Source organism: Camarhynchus parvulus, chromosome 2 (genome assembly GCF_901933205.1).
Source record: "Camarhynchus parvulus chromosome 2, STF_HiC, whole genome shotgun sequence".
NCBI lineage: Eukaryota > Metazoa > Chordata > Aves > Passeriformes > Thraupidae > Camarhynchus > Camarhynchus parvulus.
Window position 1 is genome coordinate 47280137 of NC_044572.1, and position 21542 is coordinate 47301678.

The 21542-nt window shown below is 46.5% G+C and overlaps 1 protein-coding gene across 1 annotated transcript in view; it reads left to right on the forward strand.

Moving 5' to 3' along the window:
- Positions 1 to 9579: 9579 nt before the first annotated feature.
- The window catches only part of EEPD1 (endonuclease/exonuclease/phosphatase family domain containing 1), a 64414-nt gene continuing 52451 nt past the window's right edge, over positions 9580 to 21542 (forward strand). The window contains exon 1 of the mRNA XM_030943557.1: positions 9580 to 10652. Within this exon, the coding sequence (XP_030799417.1) occupies positions 9799 to 10652 (854 nt within the window). The 5' untranslated portion in view covers positions 9580 to 9798. The remainder of the gene's footprint in view (positions 10653 to 21542) is intronic.

A 21542-nucleotide genomic window follows, 5' to 3' on the forward strand; every position in this document is an offset into this window, starting at 1 on the left:
GATTTAAAAATGTGAGTTAGACGAAGCACTGTGAAATTCCTGAATCATGTGAAAGAAACCTGTCTTGACCTTTATATAAACAGATGGTTTTTACTGTTTTCTGTTTGGGTGGAGTTTCTTGTTTGTTTGTTTGTTTGTTTTGTTGTTGTTGTGTTTTTCCCCCACTTGGTTTATGCTAACACAAATTCTCGTCTTGCCTTTTTGTTTTCATGTACCACACCTGGCCTGATCTCCTGGGAATCGCTAACCCTTCGTGAAATCCAAGGGGAAGAATGTCCCTGCTGCTGCTGCTGAGGGACTTGCAGAGGGACACTGCAGAGAATTTGTCTCTGGTATCCACTTTGACTTATGATCCTGCAGTGAGTTGGTGGAATGTTTTTGCTGGGCAGTGCACCCGACATTGTCCCTGCCACAGCCTCCACCCAGCAAAACCAAATGAAATTCAGAGCTTAATGAAGGACAAAACACAGTGCCTTTCTGATTCGAAGGATTTCTTCTCTAACAATGTTTCTTTCATGACTTGTTCTTGTGATACTGAGTTATCATTGTGCCTTAAACAATGACTAGCTTGAAGCCAAAGGGAATCTGCAAGTTTGTGTCACCTTATCTAAAAGTATCAAGAAAAGAGAATACAGACAGAGCAAAACTCCTTCCCCACTTCTTTTCAACCTATGGCAAAGGTGGAGAGAAGCCCCAAGCGTTTGTCTTCGGAAGAATCAGCCCTTTCAGAAGCAGGTGGTGTCAAGATTGATTGATGTGAATGCAGTTTAGTGTCCTTGCCAGCTCTTAGTGTGCGTGGCTGCCTATCCCAAACAGCCTCTGGGAGGGCCACATCCTGACACCCTTTCTCACAGTGGGCAATCCTCCACTCTCCAGCTAGTCACAATCACACTAGAGAGGGTTGGACTCAACGAGGGCAGTGCAAATGGCAGATCCTCATGCACAGTGTGCAAGGCAGGCTCAGATCCAAAGACCTCACAGAGCTTCACCAGCAGCCATTAGAAACCTGCAAACTCTGACTTGTGTGATGGATAATTACTGTATTGAAGTTCTCTAAAATACGTGGAGATCCCTGTTGGCTCTCTTTTAACCCACCTTTCTAAAACCCTTCTGTCCTATACTTGTAGGAGTAACAATGGCAAGCAGTGAAATACCATGAAAAAAATTGCAGGTGAAAAAAATAAATAGTAGGAGTGATGACTTGGTTTGGTGAAAATCAGTCTCCCCATCCCTGTGCAGTATGGAGGTGACAGTGCATGTAACAACTGCTTGCTTGCTTAGGGTAAGTCATACCTCGCAAATCTAATGGTCTAAGAGGTGAACTGTGTGTGGGCAGCCTCATGACTTTGCCAAGGCAAAACTGGATGTCAGGCTGACCAAGGGAACTGGCATATCCAAAGTAGGTACCTGACACTCTGAAGCCCAAGACACTAGCCCATGGGACACCACCATACAGTCAGCCCTAAGTGTCAATCCTAAGTGTGGAGTGAGTTCTCATCCAGTTTGGGATGGCAATATGGTACATAAACTGAAGCAGCAGCAGCTGTCTTCCCAAAGGTGTTTGATTGCCACAGTTTGCATATGTGCATGCACAGTCAGAAACAGAGTCAGCAACATGCACTTTTGGGATGGGCCTTAGTCAGCTTAAGTGAGTCATTCATCCAACCATTTCTCTGAATTTGACCCCACTGAGTGTCCCTCTTCCTTCTGTCCTGTCTTAGGAGTCACACTGGTGGGTTACCAGCATTCCCTGATGTCACTTGGTAGGCATCAGGACAGGGATGCTCAGCACCTTGCAGTGTCAGGTGACTAGAACATCCCCTGAGTCATGGGAGGAGCACCCCACATGCCATAGTTGCAAGTGCACAGGTTAAAGGAGACATGCTCCATGACTAATGCAGGAAGAATGTGGCTCGTTTACTGGCTGGCAAGAATGTGTGTGTGTGACATGGCTATATGTGGTGTGAAATCAGAATTAATCAACTGCATGCTTTGGGACATGGGGCAGAAGGATTAGAACCTGATTTCAGGATGCCTGGTGAGATTACTTTTGAAGCAGGAGGTGCTGGAGCCATTCCTGAACCACAGCAAAGTCTGAGAATCCAACACAGGAAAAACAGACATCCCACAATACCCAGAAGAGTGTTTGTATGGAAATGACAGCCAACCAATATATGCTGAGTTGTTTTTGTGGTGAGTCATGGTGGTGAGCACACACCAGGTGAGCAGGAATGAGCAGCCTGCAGAGTGTGGGGAGTTCGTGCTCTGACATAATGCAAAAGCTTGTGTAACATGGTGACAGCTATTTTTCCTCACGTCTCTTCAAACTTTGAAAAAGTCTCTCCAAAACATGTTATTTGGCTGGAACAAGGTTTGGAGCTGTGGATGTGACCTCAGCTAAAACTTCACACACAGTAAAAAGAATACTCTAACATCTTACCTAGTTTAAACCTTTATTTAGGCAACAAACTCCTCACCCCAGGATATGAAAGCTTTATCCCTGTCCAACAGAACTTCAGAGCTCCTGTGTTTCCAATTATTAGAGTACATATTACTGGGCAACAGCAAGGACTAGGATCTAGCCTAGAAAGAGTAAGCACTTCAGGGCTGTGGGGTTTGTTTTGGGAGAACTCTGGTTTTTGCAATGTGTATGACATCTGGCAGCAATTTACCAATACTTTGGCATGGTGGCTCTAAGCACCATGTTCTTGAGTGCAGCTGTGTCAGTGCACAGCTATCTTCCTAATCATGCTGTTGGGATTCGTGAGATAAGCTAGAAACAGACTTTGGTCTCTACTTAATGGGCCTCCCTGATGACTCTTATTTATGGTTTTGAGCCTTTCCTGCCCCATCTGTGACTCAGGTATTCTCAATTTGAGTGGATGATGCTGATTTCTCCTCCCTAGGTCTCTCCCAAAATTCATCTTGTCCATTTTGGAATGTCCCTCTGACTTTTGAATTTTGAACCTACCCACCCAAGTCCTTGCAGGCTTTCTGACTCCACCCACAAGCTTTGTAAGTATATGCTCTTCCACACCCTGTCATTAATCAGCCGTTTCTGTCCTATCCTTCAAGTCAGTCATCCCATCAAAGAAAAAAGTGAGTTTGATACAGCCATGCTGGTGGGGTTTTTTGAACAGCTAATTACATTCCAAGGACTTAAAATCCTCATTTGTGCCAAGGTCTTTCCAGTGATCAAAGCTAGGTCCTTCAATTTGGTTTTAATTAGTTCAGTGCTGTTTAGTTGCAGGTGCTCAGGGGCTTGCTTGTGCTCCTTTGGTCCAGTATTGCTCAGATGCTCTGCTGCCCATTCCCCGGATGCTGCTGACCTGAGCTCACCGGTCTCCTCCAAGCAGCCATCCTACAGGACCTGTTTCTAGAGGAGGACCTCTATGCTGTCTTGCTGTTCTTCCTCCTGCATGCTTTCATTACAATAAAATCTGGGTCTCAGATGGAGAACCACGAGTCAATTCCACCAAGAGTGCAGGCCCTCCTGCTTGCCCAAATCAGCACAGCAGCCTTTTAAATCATTCTGGGCATTTTCCTTTGTCTTCATGGGAATTGGATCAAGCTTTCACTGCAGATGTTGTAACAACTAGGCAACTTGTGCTGCTTGTCAGGGAAGCTCCGCAGAGAGGTTCAAAGTCTGCTGGGAGTGGTTGAAGCCATTAAACCATTTTAATTGTTGGTACAGGACTTGAAATGTGCGAGACATATTTTCTCAGGAGAGCATTGCAGAGATGATAATTTAGGCAGTGTGCTATGTTTTGTGTGAAAAGTCTTAATCAAAACACTTTCTGTTTCATAAACCAATGATCTGATCCTCAACAGAGCTCTGGTTTTATACTGGGGCTCTATCCTCTGCAGATCTCTGAGAATTTGGGACTAAGGGAAACTTTGACTCTACTTTGTGGCTTATTTTCTTCTCAGCAAACAGAATTATATATATGAAAGGGAAAAGACAGGAAACAAACATGGTACAAGTAACCCACACAGAGACCTGACTGACCCCTCCTTATAGATGAGAAAATTAGGAGAACTAAGAGTCCAGGTTTTGCCTATCTGAATAATTTTAGGGTCTGAAATACAACTGTTCAAGGAGCAGAGACTAATCCCTTATGTTTTTACAACAAAAAACTCCCAACCAAACCCAAAACACAAACCAAAAGCAAACCCCCCAAACAGCAGAAGTTATAAGTATTATATAAGTCTGGGCAGAATTGCAGTGGCTGCTACAGTAACTGCAGAATCACTGAGTTAAAAAGCTGTATGCATGAGTTAACTAATGGTCATGAAACTCTTAGAAAAGTAAAAGGTAAACATGAAATGGATTTTTTACACACTTCTCTAAAATTTGTTAACAAGAAAATCAATTTTGGTAAGCTAGTAACTACATATAAAGGATAAAATTACAAATTATTCAAAATAGTAATTTATTCAGTTGAGGGGCTGACAGTACAACTGCTGATGACCAAAGTGTTGTGTGAAGTGCTGAAAGCTATACTGAACAACCCTTTCCAGCATATTGGTTTATTTCTCCTCTTCTCCTGCTTGGCTCTCGAGGCGCCTAAAATCTCATTGCCTGTATCTTTTCCACAAAAACCCACTTGATGCTTGCCTTTGGGTGGAACCACAGAAAGCTTGCCCTGGGTGAGAGCTTAGGCACCTGGCTCACAAGTAACCAGTTCTGACTCTCCTCCATGCCAGATTCACACAGCAGTGATTTGTGGGCATTTTTACTGGAGGCTGGATGGACTAGGCCTCAAAGAAAACATTAGCTGGGTCACAGCTCCACCACATCCCATGTTTCTCATCTGGGAAGTTCAGGAGATGCCACCACTGGAAACCGGGAGTAGGCAAGCTTCTGTAAGCGCGGCCTCGATGAGTCTGCCTGGGGTCAAGGAAGGACTGGATTTTTTAGTTCTTTTCTATCCTTGTGCCCCAAGGGGTATCTGAATCACCTCAGATGTGGGGCATGAGAATCGAATCCCCCCTGCTGTCTATGGAAACTGGAAAATGCATCCCACACTCTGCTGGAGATTGTTCTCCAGCTTGGGTTCCTTTTGTTTCCCTCTAGGATGAGCTGTCCTACTGTCTCTAGGATGAGATCTCCTCTGGAAGGCAAGGGTCTGTGTTTCAGACTCAAGCCCTGGCCAAGTGAAGCCCTAATCAAGGTATGAGGATGACTCACTTCTGCTCACCCTTCTGACTGTATTGCTCTGTAGGATGTGACACCCGTAACCTGGCAACACAGCACTGGTGACATCACTTTTTTTGCAACAAGTTTGGCAGCTGTATAGAATGCCTTACAGGAAAAAGAGCTCACATCATAGACATTGGATTCCCAAGAAAAACCTCATGTGATTGTGTTCTCTGCTGCTCTACCCCTCATCCTTTCCCCAGGGATTTTATTAGAGAGTGGGCTAATTTCAAGTGAATTTGATAAAGGTTAAAGTCTCAAAAACACAAAGTTTCTAAAAGAGCCACAAATATTGATGCCATTTAGAACACAGATATCCAGATTAGTGACCCCACTGAGACACTAATGGAGACTCAGTTTTATTAATAAAGACCAGAAAATCAAAAAGGGAAAGAGCCGCCAAGAATCAGACTTTGCAAGTCCCACTGCTTATGAAATTGCTAACTCCTACTTGTTATTACTTGTCTTCATAAAAACACTGCCTGTCTTCTCCCTCAGGCATCTGTTACAAGTGTTACTGAAGATGTCCTTGCAGAAAGAAAACAATTACTTTAATAGCTCCCTTTAATAAGAATACAGGCACTGCAGTTAATCAGCTGCCTTTTTGAGCCCTTGCCCGTTAAGAGCCCAGTGCAGCAGGTCTGAAAACACAGGGTGTAAAAGTGCCATTGCCAAGCCCCCCAAGGCTGTGTGAGAGCTGGAAAAGGCGCTGCTATCACATGGTGGGCTGGTAGGAACTGCAATTGCTGCCTGAACACTGAAGGCAAACTCTGTGTTTTTCTGTTGAGTAACATCTTCTGTCTCCTTCTATCCCTCATCATAAAACCCAGTTTATTTGTTTAGAGCCTCTGCAGTGTAGATGAGGGATGTTAAAAAGTGTAAAAATAGATTAATAGATTAAGACCAACTTAAAATATAAGAAGTTAGCCTTTAAAATCTATTGGCCTGTAGGCAGTTTTTTTGCATCAATTATGCCAAAAGACATTGTTCACCAGTACCTGCTCCCACTCCATCAGGTTCAAGCACTTCCATATCATTCTTAAACATTGCATTTATAGACCTGAAGTACTGCAGAACCTCCTTCACATGGAAAAAGTTTGGTTTTGTTCTTTCTTCTTTGAAGAATTCCTGAAGGGAAGAGGCGTTTGAGACCTCCAGAGCTGGCAAGCAGGTGACACAACCCTTCCCCTGCATTTCTCATGTGGCCAGCTGCTTGTTCTGGTGCCACCCAGGTGACCAGAAACCTCTTTCACCACCAGTTTAGGGGAACAGGACGTGAGATGTACAGTTGAGGAGGGCTTTAGACAGTGGCAAAGCGAGTCCAAGATCAACAAATGGCCACTGGGCAATGATAAAACCATTGTTCTCCAGCTCCTTGCTTTATAACACTATCCAGTGAAACACAAAAAGACTCTGCAGGAAGTGTGATGGCTGCTCCCAGGGGCCTTTTGAGGGTGTCCCCCCGTACCTCTCACTGCTGGAGCCTGCCTGGCCCTGTGAGGTCCTCCCCATTCACACCCTCAGAGCAGTGAAACTCAATTTTGCTGCCAATGAGAGGTTTCTAAGCCAGCCCTGGCCAGCAGCCAGCTGCTCAGTAGGCAGCAAGCTGAGAATCCTGAGGAATAAGCCACCCACGGTGTCTCAGAGCCCTCTAAACCTGTTGGGGCTGACGGAGATTCAGGAATCCTGGATTCATGGCCCCTTGCCAGGATAGGTGCCAAGCAGACCGGGGAGGCTACCTGCCAGCCAGTGATCACCAAGAGACCATGATCAATCCATCTCTTCTTGAATAAATTTACATACACTGAGCTCAGGAGTGGATCAAAGATAAAATCTAGTATCTACCTGGGTTTCACGAGATTTATTTTCGGTTGCCTACACTGGCTGTCAATAATTTTGCCATTGTTTTTTCAATAATTTACGGATGGAACCTTGTTTTAATGGATTGCCTCAAATTAATGGATTGCCTAACACTGATGTCAGGCCATTGATTGATCCTTTTTTCCTTTGTTTTCTGTTTAACTTTTCAAGACCTTTTCACATCTTTTGGTGCTTTCCTGAAATGTGCCAAAGGTTGACTCAGATCTCAGCAAGCTTCCTGTAAATGTCAACAAGAACAAAAAAATACAAGTTTGGGGCTAATGGAATGATAATCCCCTCATTCTGCCCCCGCCCCCCAGCCCACATTTCACATTAGCATGAGGTCATGCTCAGGATTAGGTGATGGGACACTTGTTACATCCTTCTGAGCTCTGCTTCCTCAGCTGCATCCAGTCTCACAGGTTAATTTGGTGCTGCAAATTCAAGAAATGTTGAATAGTTGCTATCAACAGAAAGTGCTGGACAAAAGGGACATCTGTTTTCTTTCTGAAGATGCTCCTGCCTTGTTTTTTCTGAAACACAGAAAACCTAGTGCTGCCTGCAACGTAGATGATGCTTCAGATGGATTTTGGGGCTTTTCAGCTTCAAAACTTAGTTAATGAGCCTGGATCAATGCAAAACAACCTGCTGTAGAAAGCAAAAGAGTGTGTTCTCCATTGAGATAACAGCTTGTGGAGCTATTACTGTAATAACACTGCCTTGCAAAGAATACTCATTTCAATGGTTAATTGTTTCCAGCTCTGTGCTGGTATGGTCCCAGCAGGAACAGGCCCAGCATGACTCCTGCTGCATTGGCCGCTGCTATCGCAGGGCACAGAGCACTTTCCAGCAGACGTGGAAGCATTTAATCACCTGAGTGAGCACTTTCTGCACTCCAGCAGCCGGCAGAGACCCAATGCCCTGATGCAGCCAATGCCCTGATGCAGCCAGTGCCATTCCTGTAATGGTAATTTGCTAACTCCACTGCTGGGGCGAGCAGAAGGGAAATGTGTGATGCACAGCAGAGTATCCAGAGCCAGGGTTAAAGCACCCATGCCCCTGTGCAGTCTGAGAGCCTGGTAAAGGCTGGTGCAGCCTGCACTGCACTCCCTTAAGCACATTGTCCTTTGCCAAGAAGCTGGAATAAATGTAAGTTTTTATTTCAGGTGGATGCAAATAATTGCCATTAAAAATGCCAATTTCCATTAAAAATGCCATGAAAAATACATGTACAAGCTGCTACTGCAAGTGGTTTCATTTTCATTAGAGGGCCAACCACGAGTGTTGATGTTGAAAATACATGTGTACCATATTCTATGCAGCTAAAAGAAATACATAGAGAGAGACAGTCAGCACAAGGCAGCATCAGGGCACATAGCTGGCATCTGCAATCATATGTTTGCTCTTTCTTTCAGCTCCCCCTTCCTTTCAATTACACCCACCCATTATATTTCGATTCATTGACATTGCAGTCACTCCTGTGTGGGCACAGTCAAGCTAGTTTCAAATGAGCTAATTTGGCTACAGATAACATTGCAGACAGTGCAGCATGGGACTGGATGCAGTAGAAACTGGGTAAATATTTCAGTGGCTTCCCCAAAAATGGGATGTGGTGGACTGCTGTGGCTCTCAGCACACGAACAAACTGTGTTAAATCCAGCTGAGGCACATGGGCAATACACAGCCACGATTTCGGTGCAGAATGATGTTACTCTCAGGGAAGGGCTAGGCATGATGCAGACCACCACCCCGGCTGAGGCAGACCTAGTATATTTTGGACCTAACGTGTCCAAAAACATCATTCTGTGGGTGGGGAGTTTCAGTGTGTTCAGCAGTCTTGTAATTGCTTGAGATGTTAAAAAAAAAAAAAAAAAAAGGAAAGGAGAAAATGCAGGCTTTACCCCGATGTATAAAAGCATAGTGCCTGCAAGAGCACAAAACCAGTGGAGATGACAGATGAGGCTTTCATGAGGTCTGAAAACACACCTATGCCCCACCAGATGCAGAGAGACGAGCCCAGGGAACTTCTGGGACAGAAATACTGCAGGCAGCGTCTAAACACCTGAGACCTGGGGACGGGAAAAGCCTGCCCTCAGCGGCCAGGCGACAACGCTGGGGACGTTCTTAGTTCCCCCTGTGCCCGGGCGGGAAGGAGGAGGAGGTCAACCTTCCTCCTCCTCTGATACCCCTGCCGGGGCCGGGATCCCTCCGTGGGGAGTGGCGGCGGCGCCGCTCCCCGCCTTGCCCGGGCCGGTCCCCGCGGTGCCCGGGCGGGGGCGGGCGCGGCGCGGGTGACGCCCGGGGGGCGGTGGCGGCGGCGGCGGCCCCGCCTCGCCCGGCCGAGGGCGGGGGCTCCCGCAGAGCTACTACTACCGCCGGCGGGGCGCGGGGCAGCGGCGGCTGCGAGCGCCGGGGCCGGAGCGGGGCCGGGCGGGCAGCGGCTGCGGAGGCTCCTCCTGCGCCGGAGAGCGGCGGTGCCCGAGGAGGGAGGAGAGGAGGAGGAGGAGGAGGAGGAGGAGGAGGAGGAGGAGAACGAGGAAAGGCGCGGGGGCCCCTCGGCGGGGCGCAGGGTTCCGCTGACCGGGCGAGTGTGGCGGAGCGGGGTCTGTCCGCAGCTGCCCCGCCGCCGCCCGGTCCGCGCCGGCTCCCGCGGAGGTCCATGAGCGGCGGGCGGGCAGCCCCGGCAGCGCCCCGCGCCCGCTCCCCCGGCTCCGGCAGCGGCCCGTGGCGGCGGTGAGATGGGGGGCAGCCTGGGCTGCCACCGCTCCATCCCCCGCGACCCGGCCGACCTGTGCCACAGCCGCAAGTTCAGCGCGGCGTGCAACTTCAGCAACATCCTCGTCAACCAGGAGAGGCTCAACATCAACACGGCCACGGAGGAGGAGCTGATGACCCTGCCCGGGGTCACCCGAGTGGTGGCCCAGAACATCGTGGAGTACCGCGAGTACATCGGCGGCTTCAAGAAAGTGGAAGACCTGGCGCTGGTGAGCGGGGTGGGGGCGGCCAAGCTGGAGCAGGTGAAGTTCGAGATCTGCGTGAGCAGCAAGGGCAGCTCGGCGCAGCACTCGCCCAGCTCCGTGCGTAAAGACCCGGCCTCTGAGCACCACCTGTCCGCCACCAAGATCAACATCAATACGGCCACCCCGGCACAGCTCATGAGCATCCGTGGCATCACTGAGAAGATCGCCAACAGCATTGTGGACTACCGTAAAGAGCACGGGCCCTTCAAAAGTATCGAGGACCTGGTGAGGATGGACTGCATCAATTCCTCCTTTCTGGACAAAATCAGGCACCAGATTTTTGCAGATCGTTCCAGGCCCCCTTCAACAAATACCAATGGTGGCCTCAGCTTCATGGCCAAGCCTCACCCCAGCCCCACCTCTCTAAGCCTCCAGAGTGAGGACTTGGACTTTCCTCCCGGGGGTCCAACCCAGATCATATCCACTCGCCCCTCTGTGGAGATGTTTGGGGGGGTGAGAGATGGCAGACCCGTCTTCAGGGTGGCTACGTGGAACCTGCAAAGCTGCTCCATGGAGAAGGCCAACAACCCAGGTGTGCGGGAAGTCGTGTGCATGACGCTGCTGGAGAACAGGTAAGAGGTAGCACCTGACCTGCAGGCTTAGCTCCATGCAGGATTGTAGGCTCATGCCTTTGAGTTTTGGGCACTGTAGAGTCTTGTTGTGATTCTAGTGGGACTGACTCCTTCCCGGGATTACTAAGTGTTTCCCACTTCTTGCATGAAATGGTGTTTGAGTCACAATGCTGTGACTGTAGTGGCTGTCCCTCCATAAAGCTGCTGTAACCCTCCATAGGCAGTGGAGCTCCTGAGGAGGGGTGTGTGTGTACACACAGCTGTGCAGGGGAGACTGGGCTGTCACGGTTGCCTTAGGCCTGTTAATGGTTGGTCAAGGATTGTTTCTCCATTAAGAGCCTTTTGAACATGTCATGGAGAGCTGCCTTTCCTGCCAGAAGCTGGGGGGCAGTAGCAGGAGAAGGGCTGTGTAACAGGTGTGGAATGCCACAGCTCGTCCCGCAAGGGTGACACAGCTTGTTAATGAGTGGTCATGGGGCATCTCCTGAGCTGGAGGGACTGCTCATCCCTGGGGATGTGAGACATGGAGCACCTGCCTGGGGAAACTGTGCTGTCCTTGTGCCAGGCTTTGTTCCCTGACTGCACTGAGCACTTGGTGGTGTGGCAAACAGGATTGTGCTTCAGGTGTTAATGCAAAGCTGGGAGTTTTGGTTTTGTTTTTTATATGTAATTGGTCAAGGGTGCTGGGGATGATGGTCTTACTAAACTTTCTGCTGGACACAGAAATTGTTTTATTGTAGATTGCAATAAGCATTTTGAAATAACTCTAGCCCTTTCCTTTTCATGTGTCAAATCTGTCCCAGCTGATCTGGCATTTAGTTTACAACAGAGGTAAAGTTACTTTTCTCTCTGGCTGCGACTCAGACTTCCAGCAGGAAATGAATAGGGGCAGGGGACTCTTAGGCTTCTGCAAAAGGGATGTTGTGGGGAGGGGAAGTGTTCATGAACTGTTATCTCTGTCCTTTTCCAATAATACGCTGAATAACAGCTCTTGTTGGTGAGGTTGCAGAGGTCAGGCATGCGAGCAGGATGGTGACAGTGATATGAAATCCTGTGCTGCAGTACAGTATTTGTGGCCAGGGATACCTCTGCTGTGCGCTGCTTGGGAGCCCGGTGCTCCCACATAGGAAACATCTGTCATCTCACAGCCACCACTGTTTGATACCCAAAATGAAGATGGTAGACCAGCAGGATTATTGAGGTGTTACACTGATGGCTTCAGCCTAACATCTGTCAATATTCTGCTTCACTAGTTCAGGTATCCTGTGCTTCCCCCTTTGTCTGCACTTTCTCTCTTTTTTTTTTTTTTTTTTTTTTGTTGTTGTTTTTTGGGGGTTTTTTTTTTGGTAAGCAGCTGGAGTGGAGCTGCTGGGGATAGAAACTCAGATTATCTCTAGTCTCAGAATAATTCTAATAATTATTTATATTTTTATATACATATACAAGGGATTTTTAAGGACCTCCTCCACTAAAGTGCTAACTGTCACTTCTGCAACTTGAGCATTTTGGGGGGAAAAGCTCCAAACAAGATGGCCCACCTATTACAAAAGCCAGGAAGATGTAGTGCTTATAAAATAAAGCTGCCTTAGCCCAAGCTGGCCGCTCTGCATGCAGTGTGGCCCTAGAAATTTGTTTGATTTTTGCCCTTAGACTGCATGGTGCTTAGTTTCTAAGCAGCTTAGCCAACAGGCACTTAGTTGTGCTGGGTGCTGTAAAATGTCTCCTGGATACTTTGAAGTTTCAGAGGAGCCTGGTAGAAGTGCTTGTTTTTGTTCTGTTTTATTGCACATATCTGTGTCATCAATCACACAGGGTGAGTACGATGCAATTGTTTTCTGTAGTTGATCCAATTTGTGATAACGTGAGAAGCTGGAAAGAAATGAGAGCAAAGTGCTTCCACAGACAAGCCTGCAAAACTTTCGTGGGAAAATAAATGTGGGAACAGAAAAAAGCAGCACTATGCAGGAAAAATGTATATGTTGGGAAAAACCATACTCAGCAACTCAGGGAGGAATTTCCTCTTGCTTGTGTGAGCATTGATGGGGCCAGAGGAGCTTTGTAGCTGTAAAACAGCCTCAGCTGAGGTCAGAAACTGCCTTCATTCTGCTTCTGAGCTCTGTGGTCTCACTCCCAGCTCAGGTTGTGTACCCTGGGAATGGACAGAATGCCTTGCAAATTAATCTTTGCCTAGGTAAATCAACTCCAGTAGACAGTCAGCTGGAGAAATTCACCTCTTGCTTCTCCAAGCAAGAATATATCACTGCACAGGGCTCATCAGCTTTCAGCCTCACAAAATCCATGGGTGTGTTTTCAAGGTGCTCTGTGGGTGTCCCACATGTGTTGCTCAAGTCTCCAGCTATGACCCAAGCTGGAGGTGGATCTGGAGGCTCTTTGGCCTGGCAGTAGGTGCTCTTGTGAGCTGTGCTAATGGGCACCTGCTTGCTGCTGCCCTGATGTGCAGGAATAAGTGTGCTCCTTCATGCTGGTTCCTTACAGTCAGAGCTGGTGTCAGGTAGTCCAGGATGCCCTCAGGAGTTGGAGTACTGTCTTGTTACAGCTGGAGGAGCTGCCTCACCTTGTTTCTTAAGTCCAGAAATAAAGAACAGCAAGTCAAGAAGATTACTAAAACTGTGTAAAGAGAAGCAAAGAATCTAAATTTTATGTATTCAGGACTTTTATGCCAGTTAAAAGGCTTGCTTTGGGGTTTGCTTTTTAAAAATTTGTTGGTTGGAGTTTTTTTGTGTTTTCATGACCTGGTCACAGCAAGTAGCTTTAAAACCCCTTGGGGTTGTTCTTTCAGGTGTTAACCACAGGGAAAAGTACTGCTTCTTTCCAGGTGAGGCTAGAAGGCTGTGCTCCTCCTGTCTTCCAGCCCTTTGCATTGAGGGAACAGTTGTGTAGGAAGGAAAGAGGGCCAGACTTTCATTCAAACCAAACAAAAAGCAAGAAAATGTCATATTGCAACCTGCTGAAGGGAGGAGAGGAAAAAAAAGAACTTAATTCAAAGTCTCATGCTTGTTCCCAGAAGTGCTAAATTTCTGGAGAGCAGTGAAGGGAATGTACACTAAATCAGTAAGCATGACTACTACTGCTAAGCTATTTTGAAATTCATTGCTGTAGTGCAAAAATAATGAAATACAGCAAGGTCCTCACCCTCTTTTCTCATATTACAAGGATCTATGTTTATCACAGTGTTTGAAGTGAAGGAGCGAGGTGTTTTCATTCAGAGGACTAGAGGGTAATTTTAGAAGAGCTTAACATGATGAACGAGGAGGCGAGCATGACACATAATTGGATTGAAGTATCAAGTCTGGGGTGAGTTTGCCCAAACCTGCAGTGTTTCTTGCAGGTGTTGTTCAGAAAATCTGGGATTTATTGACAAAGAGTCGGTTGGCCTGTCTCTGGGGATGCAGGTCATCCCCTCTATCTGACCTCCATGTCCTCCACATTCTCAGGGGGATTGGGGGAACCAACTGCTTCTTCTCACCAAAAAAAAAAAAAAAAAAAAATGTGGGGTAAGAGTAGCATGGTTAAAAGGGCAAGTTCAGGTCAAAGGCAGTGAGTGTTTTTGTGGAGAATAAGTAGCTCCATGTTTCCAACTCCAGAGGATGTTTTCTCTGGACAAGGACGGTGGAGGTGCCCCAGAACTGCCCCATACCCCAGGTCCATAGGGAAAGGTACTTTTGCTACTCCTTATCCATACCTGCCTCAGACCTGTCGCTCCTTGCCATAAACTGAGCTCGTGGCTCCTGTGACACCCTGTGACTGCTTTCTCTGGCTGTCAGGGTGCCAGTTGGGTGATCCCATGAAGAAGTGTGGGGCAGGTTTGTGTAACACGGACTGACAGACAGGGCACCTTAGAGGTGCAAACTGCAGTTTGGCTGTGTGCTTCAAAGTCTGCAAGTAGCCAGGGGCAGTGATCAGCTGTGCACCTTCCCCAGCATGGTTTTCAGTGAAGGTTTTCCAACTGGTTTTCATGGTGCTTTATAATACTGAGCAGTAACTTTGTGAAGACCTCTGAACTTTTTTTTTTTCCTTGGAAGCACACTTTGCAGTTGACTGAATGAAAATTGACAGAGGGTTTGAAGGCCAGAACTTGTACTCTATCTAAAGGAGGAGGACCGTGTGTCAAGAAGATGGTGGGTCCTAAGGTCCACAGAGCCCAGCTCTGCTTCCTTTCAGATGTCAAGCAGTTCAAGCTGTTGTTTCCTTCTGCTGCTTTCTTTGGGCAGCTTCTTGGTGTGGTTACATCTTCTACATGCAAAAAGTGTAAGTAATAAAGCCTTAGCACTTGTCGCAAAAACTGCAGAACCACAGAAGGGCTCAGGTTGAAAGTGACCTCAGAATATCATCTGACCCAGCCTTTCCTGGGAAAGGGAACCTGGATGAGATTATCTATCCTTGTGTCCAATCACCCAGGCTAGAGGTTTGAAAACCTCTAGGAGGTTGTTCCAGTGATTGACTCTTTTCACTATAAAAAAGTTATAACTTACATGTCTATATAGTAACAAATACAAATAGCAGTATAAACTTTTCACTTAGCACAGGTGGTTTTTTTTTTCTCTTTGGCCTGGACAGGAAGCCTTAGGAACATGCCAGTTCTTTTTCCTTCCCAAAGTTTGTAACTGGTGAGCTGTTTTCAGTTTGGTTAGATGCATAGCGGTCTCTCAAAGACAAGAAATTAATCTCAATTTCTGTGTCTGGGGCTGAAATCAGTGTTCTAGCTGGGGGAACAGTAGGTAAACCTCAGCCCAAAATTTCTTCCGGGGAGGACAGGCAGGCCCTGGGTAACCCTTGCTATGCCACCATGCTTGAAAGTTCCTCTTCTTAGCCTTACCTACCCCAGGAGACCTTAAGCACATCCTCTTGTCACCCAATAAAAAGAGAAGTTTCTGAGCCAACCTCTGAAGCAGTCTCTTCCTATTAAGATAGGAGGAAAACTTAATCTTGTTCAGGCCCCTGCACTAGGTGCTGGAGGCAGGAGAACCACTTTTCTGATTGTTCCCCTATGCTAAATAACAGGGTGGGGCTTTTACTTTCCTCTCTGGTCTCTTAGTCTGGAACAAGGGGCAGCTCTTTGCTACTGGGGCTTATTAATTTGCTTGGGAAGGGGTATGGTGTGGTACCTTGCTTCCAGGATTGTGTTGGGTTTCCCATCAAGATGATGGAAAAAGATTGCACCCTCACAGAGCAGATGTCATAGTAATTTATCATGGTAGTAGCGATGGGTGTACTTGCACACTTCAGAGGCTCATCACCAGCTTGTATTTGTTGTTTCTGTGCTGTTGCTGAAGCTCTCAGTGGTTGGTCAAAGTCCTGAGGTGCATCTGTTTTATATCTCTTTCTTTATAAAGCTACGTGGTTTTCCCTCCTTTGGGTTAAGCTGGAGCCTTGCCAAGAATAATTCCCCTGCAAGAAAAGATCAGGAAAGAGGGCCTGGCTCGAGTAACCTGACCATGCTAATGAGTCTTAAGCAGCAAAAGAACAAATACACCCTCTTCTCCTTATGTAATAGAGAGGAAATCCTGCCTCCTGCAACTTCAGAGAAAACTTAAGGAAAAAAAGGAATTGTTAGATGATATCATTTATGTGCACTTCACAAAGGGATTTTAATGAGCAGTAGAAAAAATGAGTGCAAATTAATGGTGGCTTTATATCCATTTCTGATACCTCAGAGGACAACAAAGTGGGGTGCTGGAAGAGCTGTTGTTTTGGGGATTGGCTTTTTTGTTGGTTTTTTTTTTTGCCTCCGCCTGCCTGAGACCAATGATGTTTTACCTACTGGAGATTAGTGGGAGCCTTGAACTGCCTTCTGCATACCATCTGGCATGGGAAAGCAGCAGGTTAGACCCTGAGATACGTATTTTCCAGTGAAAGGAAACTCGACTGATTTACTCCTGTTCAGGATTTGGCCCATTCCTTTGCCTGTGTAAAATCACATGAAGGCTGCCAAGCTTAATGCTAAAGAGCACTGCCCTCTCCCTAGGGGCTAGGACTCCTCTGGGATACTGCTCCCATCTTGGATAGGGGTTCCAGCCCCTTTCAGGACTGCTGCTGGGGAAGCAAGTGACGTCAGTTTTAAATTAATCAAATAATTAAAAATTTAAATTAATCAATTAATCAAAAATATTCTAATTGGATTCCATTTCCAAACTTCTGCTTCATATGGATGCAGTTCTGAGCCCCTCTACAAGGGCACCGCCACTCCTCCTGAAGGAGGTGGGCTGATTGTTCGAGATACATTGCAGCTCCTGGGTCTTTGCAGGAGAGATCAAAAGCAGTGGGTGGACTTGGAGCAAGACTCTGAAGGGTGAACACCATCGCTGTGTCCAGACACTTGGAGAAGGCATCTGGAGCCACATGCTCTGCAGGAGATCTCAGGGGTGAATGCACTGAGCTAGCTCCTTGATCCTGCTTGGTCTCTGTTGCCACAGCCCCCACAGCTTTCCTTCCTCAGACATGACACAGGAATGTAGGACAGGCCCTTGAAATTACCCCTGGGTAGCCTTTCCAGGGATTTTCTGTTTTTAATGGAGATCTGGGCATTGTTTTAACTTTGCACAACTGCAGTTTCAGCATGTTTCCTGAACATTCAAGAGCTGTATCCAACCAGTCATTTTTATCTGCTTTGAAGTTGAGAATGTGGCTGGAAAAATAGTATAGTTAAAGGCTGGTTTATCCATTTAAAATAAACATTATTCTTCTCCTTTTTAAAATTATAACCATGCCCTGCCACTGTTACTTGTGCCATAAAGCTTGGCTAAAATGAAACAGATTAGTGGGGAAAGAGCTGGTTCATATATTATTCTTTTCTCCCAACATGTCTAATTGATACATCTGGCAGCACTTAATGGCCACATAGTTTCAATCCATGCCTGCTCGACTATTTTGCACGCGTTAGTTTGTGTCACTGGATTAATGTTGCACATTGCAGGTATTTTGGTAAACCAGAGCTGCCAGCTTATTCCTGTAGATCCTGCAAGGTTTGCTTTATTCCATGTGGCAAAGATTAAGTGGGTTGGCTGATTTATGGTAATAAATTGGTGAATTATTAGTTGGTGCTGTACTGCCTGTTCCTGAGTCACAAGCAGAGGCCACAAGACTATAACTTCATTCTGCTTGACTTCTCAGAAATCTTGTGCCACACGGCTGTAGGAGACAGACTAGGTACCCACACACAGGGCTTTGTCCTCTAAACAGAAGTATTGAATGCTTCGTGACTTTTTTCTGTGGTTTGGGAACTTGCAGGACAGCTGCAGGAAGGGTGGTTTTCTAACTTTTTCTTTGAAAAGAGTAATAGGACCATTTCCAATTCTTACTGGAAAGATGAACCAAGGGGCTACTTGGTTCCTGACAAGGTGCGAGCAGAAACTTGGTCACTTGCTGTTTACTAGAGGAAAACAGTGTCTCTGCAACCAAGTGCTGGGTCTAGCTCACTGTGGACACAGGTCGCCAGCAGTGTTACACAGGGATATTTTGGACAGGTTTTTTTTTCACATTTAGCTGCATCCTTCTTGATGTAATTGAGCTTCAGTGTGCTTCCTATGGCTTCATTGTTAGGAGGACCCTGCTTCTTTAGTTTCTAATTAGTGTTTCTTTGGGAACATGATTTCAAGATTTGGCTGGATGAGGAGAGAAGAGGTGATAGGTCATGGATTACAGCGTGCGTGTAACTTTATTTTTAAATCACATTGTTCTTCATTGTAATGCAAGTGTAAGCTGACAGATGGAAGCACAGTGTCCTTACTGAAATAATTACAATATGCTGCAGTAATTTCTTAAGACTATTATATGGTGTGGTGATGGAGACAAGAACCATGGCATATTAATAATAACAGTGCTTAAAAATAGAAACACAATAGCTTCTTCACTTCCAGATTTTTTTTTCATTATTATTTTGCAGAGGTACTGTGCTTTGTTTGAGTAATAGCTGGTGATCCCCACTGATTTATCAAAGAGTAGAAGTGCATGATGGCTTTGCTGAGGGGAGGGGGAGATGTACCAGAGACCTCCTTTCTCATGTTTGTCCTCTCCCTCATCTCAGGCCTGGGTGCTCCGCACTGGATTCCAAAATGCCTTGTAAGGTGCCAAGAGCATGGTGGGCTTCAATCAGTGATAGATAAATATGAAGGGAATACGCAGCTGTGGTAAAAAAGGATATTTTTTGTCAATGAACTGTTTCATCTCACCCCTGGCATATACAGCATGTCCATGTCCTGATCAGACCATGTGACATTTTCAAATGGCACGAGTGTTTTAAACCGCTCCGTCACCGGCGGGGAGGCTCAGTGCTGCTGACCTCCTTTCCCTCCCTGCTGCTGGGGGTTGTGCAGGAAGGAGCCCGGTGTCAGCACCAAGCTGTTATTTTCAGTGTCTGTGGTAAAATTATTAGAGGCCAGTGAGTAAGAGAAATAAGTTTACCCTGCATGTGCCCCATGTGCATGCATGTTCCAAAAGTTCAACTGTGTATAAAAATACAATTTAAAAGACAATTGATTCCTATGGAAAAATACATCAGGGGTTATATTGTTGCGTGTCCTAGGGATGGCTGAGAACACTGTGGATACTGGATATGCACTGTGAGTGTAGTGGAATTAATGCAGCCTGCTTGTGCAGAATGGATTGGAATCCCTCTGACTGAGGATGTCTGGAAGGGAGCCTCATGCAGGCTGTCTGTCTGTTCTATCCCTATATCTGTCACGGAGCTGGGGGGAGAGCACAGTAATGCCCTTCTTCTCTTTGCGATGAACATCCCAATGGGCAAAGCTATACCTGGGAGCAGCTGTTACTGTAGGCTTGCAGATACTGATAATGAGGAGGAACCAGAAAATTTCCTTTTCCTTCTGCGTGGCTATTTTTCTCCCTGTTTTTAGAGGTGTTTCAGGTAATGTGATCAATCTCCTGTGCAAATTTAGCTACAGCAGCTGTCCAAGGCATTCACAGCTGAACGGGTTTTTAATGAGTTTCTGAACAGCTAATTGATCAGCTCTGCTCTGGCTGTGTGAGGCAGTGGCAGCCTTCCTGCCCCAAATCCCCCGTGCTTGCTGCACACCAGTCCTGCAGAGCCGCCGTTCCCTCTGCTTCGCGGGGCGGGAGGAATAAAGGAGCTGCTGCTTTTGCCTTCAGACTTATCCTTCCACTCACTGGTATTTATAGCCCTGCTGTTCCCCTCCGCTTCCGTGTCGCTCTGTCGGTCACAGCCCTGCGGGTGCGGAGGCGCAGGCGCTCGGCTGCCCAGGGCTTGCTCCAGGCTCACTGGAGGTAATTGCCGGTCAGTGCCCGCTGTCTCTAGCTCAGGCTTGGCTGGAGTAAAGGTTAGCCACCTTTCTGCCAAACTGGAAGCAATGTGTGCTGTTGGATACACACTGGGTGTTAACTTAGAAACCTTATATTTGGTTTCTTTATTTATTCTATTTAAATAAATAAGACCAAGTGTGGTTCCGTCTCAACGCCATTGAATTGCAGGGTGTTGTGTCAAAAGCAGGTCTTAATTAGGTGTTGAAAAATGAACTGTCAGGCAAGTTTTCCTTTCATACATGAAGGGCAAGACTTCGGGTTTGCTGTCAAACCTATTGCCTGTAGAATGTTAAATTACTGCCTTACTCCTCTTTTTTTTTCTCCCTCTAAGCAGGCAGAAACATGGAATAATGTGAACCCCTGCCAGGGAGGATAAAACCCATATGACTTGTTTTAAAACAGTCTGCTCTTCTAACAGGGCAGGAAATTTCCAGTGATAATCCCATTTTAGGCTAATATGGGCAGATGCTGCTCTTCCACCAGACACAATGATGGGGTCCCTTTCTGTAAGGATTGCCTTAGGGAGATCTTTGAGTTGCTCCCCTCTTGTGATATGTGGGGCTGATGGTGGTGGCACATACCAGCACCACAGTACACAGGAGAGGAAGTACACTGTGTCTGCAAGAGATTCTGCCCCAATACACAAAAACACCAGAGCTGCTGGTGAGTTAAGAGCTAAAATAAATGCTGTTACCAAGAAAATACTGCAATGGTACCTGACTACCCTTTGCAACCTTTATTCTGACCAGCCCGTTTTCCTATGATTGTGGCAGCAATGACAGTGCAATTTTTGGCTGTCTACATCTTCCTGCTAGTCCTTTGTATGGCTCTTTCCATTATCTATAGCTGTGTTTACAGTCCCCTTTCATAATTAATGGGGACTACCAGCTGCCCACTGCCGTCCCTGTTGGCTGCTCTCCCAAAAACACGGCATTGAGCAATAAGCAGCGTGTGGCCTGGGTGAGGGCAAAGGGGTTGGTACTGCTGGCAGATAGCACAGAGGTGATTCCAGCACATCCCAGAGGGATCTCTTGGTGAAGATTACCCACTGGTTACCAAGAAACCCCCACAATGTCTTGGTTTTGTTGCTTCTGAGTTCTCTAGTGCAAAGCAGCACTGCGCAAAAGGAAGCCGTGGCTTAAAGGACAAGATACAGTTTCAGTCATCAGCTGGTGGATATAGACACAGATAGATTATTTCAACAATGTTGACTCTGGGCCGTTGTCAGTGAAAGTCTGAAAACATTGCTACTGGATGGAAGCTGCGCAAAAGCCACCTCCAAGGATGTGGTGTTTCCCATTTCTATTTTAAACTGAGAGCACTTGGACTTGGCTGAGGTTTGACTTGCTTCTCTATCCATTTTTCCTTTTCTCTTTTTTTTTTTCTGTGTGTGTGTATGCAGCAGATTTTTTGAGGAGCTGGATGCAAGGATAATGGTGACCTATATTGTCCAGCTGAGCTCTGAAATTTGGCAAAAAGAAACTGAAAGTAAGAAACTGGGCAGATATCTGTATGTTGGTTGTCTATAGGTTGAAAGGAAGTTGCCTCAGACTTGCTTCTATCTTCGGCCTTATATTTGAAGCTTGCTCTTGC